At 47.8% G+C, this 8,440-nt stretch overlaps 1 protein-coding gene across 1 annotated transcript in view; it reads right to left on the bottom strand.

Annotated features, from left to right (window-relative positions):
- Positions 1-7,748, bottom strand: part of SELENBP1 (selenium binding protein 1) — a 48,865-nt gene extending 41,117 nt beyond the window's left edge. The window contains exon 1 of the mRNA XM_068252448.1: positions 7,655-7,748. Within this exon, the coding sequence (XP_068108549.1) occupies positions 7,655-7,658 (4 nt within the window). The 5' untranslated portion in view covers positions 7,659-7,748. The remainder of the gene's footprint in view (positions 1-7,654) is intronic.
- Positions 7,749-8,440: the final 692 nt, after the last annotated feature.

Raw genomic sequence — 8,440 nt, forward strand, 5'->3', positions numbered from 1 at the left:
TTCCTCTCCCTGATCTACATTCTTCACAGGTGGGGAGATCTTGCTGGCAGGTGCATCACTACCGAATGTGGTTTTGTTGGCAAGTAGTTCCAAAGTGAGCAGAAACACCACCTGGTGTTTCTCCACTTATGCAGTTAATTTTTTCTCCTCAGTCTACTCCTACACCTTGTTAAAGTGATCCCGAGCCGAAGCTGGGGATCAAAATCAGAGCTGTACCTTAAAAGAGGGAAGCCTCAGGATCCTACTGAGGCTTCTCTCACTGATATGAAGCCCCCAGTTGTTGAGTGTGGCCCCCCCTCCACATCAGGGCCACGCAGCTGTTCCTTTTGAAGCGTGGCCACGCACTAGCCCTGCAAGCAGCCCGCATATGCGCAGTAGCACAGAGCCCGCAACTTCCTGTTACTGGGCATGCACGGACGGGCTCGATCAGCTATTACGCTGCCACACTGGAGGAAGTGGAGCTGCACGGCCCCGATAGGATTAGCGACGGTGCATTATCGCTAATCTTCTGAGGGGGGTGCTCCCAGCGACGGGGGACATCAGAGCCAGGAGGGACCCTCAATAGGCTCCTGGGACTTCCCTCTCTTTAAAGTGGACCCAAATTAAAAATACAAGATTTCAGAAATAAAATCTATTTTCTAAATTATAATGATAAATAGCAGCCTTTTTTCAGCTGCATGATGACAAATATAAAATATTTTAATTTATTGGAGGAACCCCTCCCTTCCTTTCATATTGCCTGGACAGAATCTGGCAAACTGATGGAGTAAGTGGTGTCTGGCAATGGAGGAATTGCTAATGGCTGCCCCCAGTATAACCCTAGTTATGAAAAGAGAAAGGTGAAAAGCATGCACTGAAATGCTTATAAGTTTGAAGGAGTGTTTATTTATCTTTGTATGTGTCAGAGTGGTGCAACTAAATATTTTTAATTAAAAAAAATGTTTGGTTTGGGTCCGCTTTAAGTATTTCATTTTGTAGATTTGGCTCGGGTACTCAAAAAAGCCTTATAAACAAGGAAAATAATTTTCACCTGCTTTGTGTGCACGCACGTGCATATCTCTCCAGTGTTTCTGATGCAAAAACCAGGATAATTTGGTCTATGTTGGTTATCCAAAGCTCAACAAAAAAGGGTACTCAAGTAAGGTGCAGGAGAGCAGCTAACAGGCAGTGCATTTACCACCTGTCAGCTGCATGTGCGAAAAGGGCCTCCTGACTCCAATATTGATGCCAGAGCTCTGGGCACTGTCCTCTTATATTCTTAGAGCTGCCGCCTGCTCTGCTGCAGCCTCCATACAGAGTCATACAGAGGAAGCAGCAGAGCAGAAGGCAGCTGTAGGAGATAACAGCGCTCGGAGCTCTGTTATGGGGTTTTCCCCTGGGGGTGGGGGGGTATTACGGCCTGTGGTATAGCCTAAAGCCTCAGGAAGAAAAAGTTGTGCGTAAGCAGCGTTCTGCAGAGGCGAGTGCTATACTTGGGCCTGCACAGTACAGCCATGCTCATATACGGATGGGAGCGTGGCTACGATGACATATTCATCAAGCCCTTGTCTAATATGTTCAGAGGATCCCAGTACTGGAACAGCAAGGTCAAGGAGGGTTAGGGAAGCATCTGGATTAACCATAGGCTTTGCTCTACTAAATTGTCTCCCCCCCCCCCCCCCACACACACACACACACAGGTAGGTATCATTTAAAGCGGGTTTGTCAGCCATGAAATCATATTCCATCTACCCACTGCGATGTTTATTATGTAGTCTACAACCTGACCCTGCATTGCAAGCATTCCAATACAATCATAAATGTTGTAATAAATCTTCTCAGTCAGCCTGGCTTCTTTCTGGTACATTGCCGGGGGAGAGGGAAGCTTGTCATCTCCCTCCCAAATTCCTGCTCCTCACTGACTGGCTGAGGGCAGTTCATTGTGACATGAGCCTGAGAAGGGGAAAACACCTCGCCCTCTGCAGAAGCTGCTGAGATATGATCTATGTCGTGCTCATGTGTGAATACTAAGTACAGAGCTCAGTGAGGAGGAAAGCTGGCAATGCATACACCATTTCAGGCAGATGATTAAAAGATTAAAGGTGGGTACACACATCAGATAAAAGTCTTTGGAAAACGAAAGATCACAGACCAATTTTACCCCCTTCCATGAAGTAGGAGGGCATACTCTGCACAGTTTATTCTATGGAGCTGCACACAAAGATGCTGTACACATTCAATAGATCAGTATCTGCAAAAGATCCGTTCCTGCAAAAGATCCGTTCCTGCAAAATGCATTGATAGTCTATGATATCTGCAGATCTTATACACACCTTGTTTGACATTCATCTGCAGATCAGACAATTATCTGCCGATCTGAAGATCCATCCTGGTGGATCTGATCTGCAGGTAATTGTCCATTAAACAAGGTGTGTACGAGATCTGCAGATATAGACTATTAATGCATTTTGCAGGAACAGATCTTTTGCAGATACTGATCTGTTGCATGTGTACAGCATCTTTGTGTGCAGCATCTTGCAAAGATTTTATCTGATGGGGAGTTCAGCTCCATAGAATAGACTGAGTAGGTATGGCTCTCATTCTACATGGAAGGGGGTAAAATTGGTTTGTGATCTTTCATTTACCAAAGACTTATCTGACGTGTGTACCCACCTTAAGGGCTCGTTTCCACTATAGCGAATCCGCATGCGGGCACTGCATGCGGATTCGCATACTCAATGTTAGTGGATGGGGCTGTTTCCACGTGTGCGGCGGCGGCGTTTTTCGGAGCGGAAAAAATCTGCACGACAGGGTCGTCAGATTTTGCGTGCGGCAGGAATGGGGGCGAATCGCCGCTAATGCATTCAATAGGGAAAACGCATGCGGCTTTGTCATGCGGATTTCCCCGCGATTTCGCATGAAAGGCAATGGAACTTTACACAGGCAGTGACATGGTTAAATTCGCCTGGCTCCTTGCTATGCGAAATCGCGGGGAAACGCAGCCGCATGCGATTTCTTCAGCGGTGGAATCCAGGCGATCCCGCACCGCTACAGTGGAAGCGAGCCCTTAGGGATGAAATTACATCAGGAGTGGCTTCAGTCAGAGGCAGTAAAGATGGAAAATGTCTGGAAGTACATACATATACTTTTTTTTTAATGGGATAGTATAGCTGTCCCTGCTGCTTTAACAATATCCTCAGTCATGTTAGCAGCTATTGTCTTGGATATACAGAAGGATAGTGGATCCGGTTCCTAGCCAGCAGTTCTTTGATTTGTTCCCAAAAAGAAACACCATCTTCTAGAGACAAACAATGAGCCGATGCAGGATTATGCAGCTTTTTGTATGTACATTTGTGCAGCTTGAAAATGGACCAATCAAATTCCACCTTGGTTGGATTCGAATGGCCAATTTTCAAGCAGCACAAATTTGCAAGCAAAATCTGCACAATCCTGCATCAACCTGGATTTACATCTCCCTCACCGTCCCTACCAAGTCTATGTGGCTTTACAATAGTTAAGCTTTGGCATAAAAACAAACAAAATGGAAAAAAAAAATAAAAAAAACCTGAATGCAAAGCATCTAAATACAGCATTTTTCCCTGCAATACAAAGGCAAAAAATTCCCGCAAATATGGGAGAATTCCAAGCCACCCACATCAATCCTCTGTGCGATGCAAGGAAGGAGGCATAAGGCCGATATCTATGTGTGCCCAGCCTATAAAATGAGCCAGGGGAGGCAAGTAGCTGTTAAGCAATTAACTGACAGCTTGTTAATTAACCAGCAGTTACTGCTCTTGATTGGTACACACTTTGAGGCCTGGTGCACACCAAAAACCGCTAGCAGATACGCAAAATGCTAGCAGATTTTGAAACGCTTTTTGTTATTTTTCTGTAGCGTTTCAGCTAGCATTTTGCGGTTTTGGGAAGCGTTTTTGGTGTAGTAGATTTCAGATATTGTTACAGTAAATCTGTTACTGAACAGCTTCTGTAACAAAAACGCCTGCAAAACCGCTCTGAACTGCCGTTTTCAGAGCGGTTTGCGTTTTTCCTATACTTAACATTGAGGCAGAAACGCATCCACAATCCAAAAAATGCCTCAACCCGGGAGTATGCGTTTCAGCAAAAAGCCTCCCGCCACCCCCATTGAGATACATTGACCAAGCGGATCCGCAGCCGCAAGCGGCTGCAGAAACGCTGAAAAAGCCGCTCGGTGTGCACCAGCCCTCACTTATGATTGGCTAATCACTGACTTATTTTACTACCTCCATGTAGTATGAGGTTTATGTACACATATTCTCCTAGTATTCAATATACTTTGCTCCATTGAGGTGGTATCATTGGTCAGCGATTGGCCAATCATAATTGAAAGTGTGTACCAGGCTTTAGTTTGAAATCAGTGTAAAATTGTACGGAAAGTCAGAAATCAAGGCCATCTCTATTCAGGGTGCAGAGTCTAAACATGGAGCAGATATACTCCAGAGAAACTTGCATTAAGCGATCCTGGAATTAGTTAAGTAAAAGTTAAAAGGGAAAACAAAACAAACAAAAAAAAAACAATTTAAACAAACCTAAATGAGTACTTTTTAGCTGATAAAAAGACCACTTGAAATGGAAGCTTGAAAACACTTCTACACAATTGTAATTACTCCTAAAATATATACAGTATACCGTATGTTTCGATATGCTATGAGAGCCAATAGATTTTGAATAGTTTGTGTAAGTAAGCTCTCATACTAGATGGATGTGGTGAAATTGGCCAATCAAGATTGTATGTGTGTACAACCTTTATTCTCCCACCATACCACCAAGCCTTCGTGTCATTACACTATAGCCCCCATGGCTCTGTTATCTCCCTGTACCCCCTGACACCCTCCAGTGCTGTAACAGCGCAGCTGCCAAAGGTTTTGCTGCCTTTTCTCCCAGACTTATTTTATACTTATAACTTATACTGCTGCAACAAGCTTTATACATACCTACAAACCGACACATGCAATACATAAATAGACATAGGACTATGGTAGGGATTAGATTGTGAGCCCCTCCAAAGGTGGCCATACCCTTACAGATTTGCAGCAGATCAAATCAATCATTATCAGCCACAAATCAATCGAATGGGAAATTTGATCAGAAATTGATTCTATCAAATTCCCCCTTCAATCGATTTGCACCGATTTGATCTATCTGACAGGATGGAAGATCTAGGTCAATCTGTTTCTGGCAGCGGATCGATGGCCCATAGAGTTGCATTGGATCTAATGGTCCAATAATGCATTTTGATCAATTTCCAAATCTGTTCCTAGTGTGTGGCACACATCAGATTCCTGTCAGATTCCAACCTGACAGAAATCTATCTGATGGTCAAATCTGCTGCAAATCTATAAGTGTATGGCCACCTTTATAGGAGCACCAATTGCTGACCTGTTGGACAACCATTTGTGATCATTGTTATGGCATGAACACATTTATGAATTGTGCTGTCTAAAAAGAACCTGATATGGCAAAAATTGACCAATCAAAATTGGATATGTGTATGCACCTTAAATGGCACCTAAAGTGAGATGGATATGAATGCTGCCATATTTAGTTCCCTGTAAACAATACCAGTTGCCTGGAAGTCCTGCTGATCGTTCATGCATCAGTAGTGTCTGAATCACACACATGAAACAAGGATACATGCAAATGGAGTCAAACATTCAATCTGCATGCTTGTTCAGGGTCTATGGCTAAAAGTATTAGAAGCAGAGGATCAGCAGGACAGCCAGGCAATGTGAATCGTTTAAAACAAACTAAAATGGCAGCCTCCATATCCTTCTCACTTCAGATGTCCTATAAGGTGGTTACAGAGAGTGGATGCACAATAACACAGGAATGATAGACAGAGATCTGTGGAAGGTTAACAGGTGACAAAGGGTCAAGAAGTGACAGAGGGGTATGGATAGTGGTCAGAAGACTAGGTGAGGGAACAGAAGGCTATGTAATGTTGACAGAGGAATATGGAAGGGGAGACAGTGGCACAAGGGGAGCTATGGAAGGGGAGACAGTGGCACAAGGGGAGCTATGGAAGGGGAGACAGTGGCACAAGGGAGATATGGAAGGGGAGACAGTGGCACAAGGGGAGCTATGGAAGGGGAGACAGTGGCACAAGGGGAGCTATGGGAAGGGGAGACAGTGGCACAAGGGGGGCTAGGGAAGGGGGAGACAGTGGCACAAGGGGGGCTAGGGAAGGGGAGACAGTGGCACAAGGGGGGGCTAGGGAAGGGGAGACAGTGGCACAAGGGGGGCTAGGGAAGGGGAGACAGTGGCACAAGGGGGGGCTAGGGAAGGGGAGACAGTGCACAAGGGGGGGCTAGGGAAGAGGAGACAGTGGCACAAGGGGGGCTATGGAAGAGGAGACAGTGGCACAAGGGGGGCTATGGAAGGGGAGACAGTGGCAAAAGGGGGGCTATGGAAGGGGAGACAGTGGCAAAAGGGGGCTATGGAAGGGAGACAGTGGCAAAAGGGGGGCTATGGAAAGGGGAGACAGTGGCACAAGGGGCTATGGAAGGGGAGACAGTGGCACAAGGGGGCTATGGAAGGGAGAGACAGTGGCACAAGGGGGCTATGGAAGGGGAGACAGTGGCACAAGAGGGCTATGGAAGGGGAGACAGTGGCACAAGGGGGCTATGGAGGGGTAGACAGTGGCACAAGGGGGCTATGGAAGGAGAGACAGTGGCACAAGGGGGCTATGGAAGGAGAGACAGTGGCACAAGAGGGCTATGGAAGGAGAGACAGTGGCACAAGAGGGCTATGGAAGGAGAGACAGTGGCACAAGAGGGCTATGGAAGGAGAGACAGTGGCACAAGAGGGCTATGGAAGGGGAGACAGTGGCACAAGAGGGCTATGGAAGGGGAGACAGTGGCACAAGAGGGCTATGGAAGGGAGACAGTGGCACAAGAGGGCTATGAAGGGGAGACAGTGGCACAAGAGGCTATGGAAGGGGAGACAGTGGCACAAGAGGGCTATGGAAGGGGAGACAGTGGCACAAGGGGGCTATGGAAGGGGAGACAGTGGCACAAGGGGGCTATGGAAGGGGAGACAGTGGCACAAGGGGGCTATGGAGGGGGAGACAGTGGCACAAGGGGGCTATGGAAGGGGAGACAGTGGCACAAGGGGGCTATGGAAGGGGAGACAGTGGCACAAGGGGGCTATGGAAGGGGAAGACAGTGGCACAAGAGGGCTATGGAAGGGGAGACAGTGGCACAAGGGGCTATGGAGGGTAGACAGTGGCACAAGGGGGCTAGGGAAGGGGAGACAGTGGCACAAGAGGGCTATGGAAGGGGAGACAGTGGCACAAGGGGGCTATGGAGGGGTAGACAGTGGCACAAGGGGGCTATGGAAGGGGAGACAGTGGCACAAGAGGGCTATGGAAGGGGAGACAGTGGCACAAGGAGGCTATGGAAAGGGAGACAGTGGCATAAGGGGGCTATGGAAGGGGAGACAGTGGCACAAGGAGGCTATGGAAGGGGAGACAGTGGCACAAGGAGGCTATGGAAGGGGAGACAGTGGCATAAGGGGGCTATGGAAGGGGAGACAGTGGCACAAGGGGGCTATGGAAGGGGAGACAGTGGCACAAGGGGGCTATGGAAGGGGTGACAGACATAGATGGTGCAGCAGGTGCTGTGCAGAAATGTCTCACCCATAGTTCTGCCGTCTCACTCTGTCTGGGCTGCAATCTCAGGCAGACTCTGAACCCTGTCAGTCCTTTACAAAGTGTGAGGGCTGGCTCTGGAGTGGTGATGGGGAGGAACCCCAGGCGAGGGCGGGCAGCTGATGGAGCTTAATATTTAACCACATAAATGATGCACACACTATCCTTCTCTCTCCAGTGCTGAGAGGGGGGAGAGGGGGGGGGGGAGAGAGAGAGAGAGAGAGAGAGAGAGAGAGAGAGAAGAGAGAGAGAGAGAGAGAGAGAGAGAGAGAGAGAGAGAGAGAGAGAGAGAGAGAGAGAGAGAGAGAGAGAGAGAGAGAGAGAGAGAGAGAGAGAGAGAGAGAGAGAGAGAGAGAGAGAGGGAGAGGGAGAGGGAGAGGGAGAGGGAGAGGGAGAGGGAGAGGGGAGAGGGAGAGGGAGAGGGAGAGGGAGAGGGAGAGGGAGAGGAGAGGGAGAGGGAGAGGGAGAGGGAGGGAGGGAGGGAGGGAGGAGGAGGGAGGGAGGGAGGGAGGGAGGGAGAGAGAGAGAGGGAGAGAGAGAGAGAGAGAGAGAGAGAGAGAGAGAGAGAGAGAGAGAGAGAGAGAGAGAGAGAGCTGGTGCACACCAAAACCCGCTAGCAGATCCGCAAAATGCTAGCAGATTTTTAAACGCTTTTTTTTATTTTTATGAGGCGTTTTGCTAGCGTTTTGCGGATTGCTGCTGCGGTTTTCAGTATAGTAGATTTCATATATTGTTACAGTAAAGCTGTTACTGAACAGCTTCTGTAACAAAAAC

This window comes from Hyperolius riggenbachi, chromosome 9 (assembly GCF_040937935.1).
Source record: "Hyperolius riggenbachi isolate aHypRig1 chromosome 9, aHypRig1.pri, whole genome shotgun sequence".
NCBI lineage: Eukaryota > Metazoa > Chordata > Amphibia > Anura > Hyperoliidae > Hyperolius > Hyperolius riggenbachi.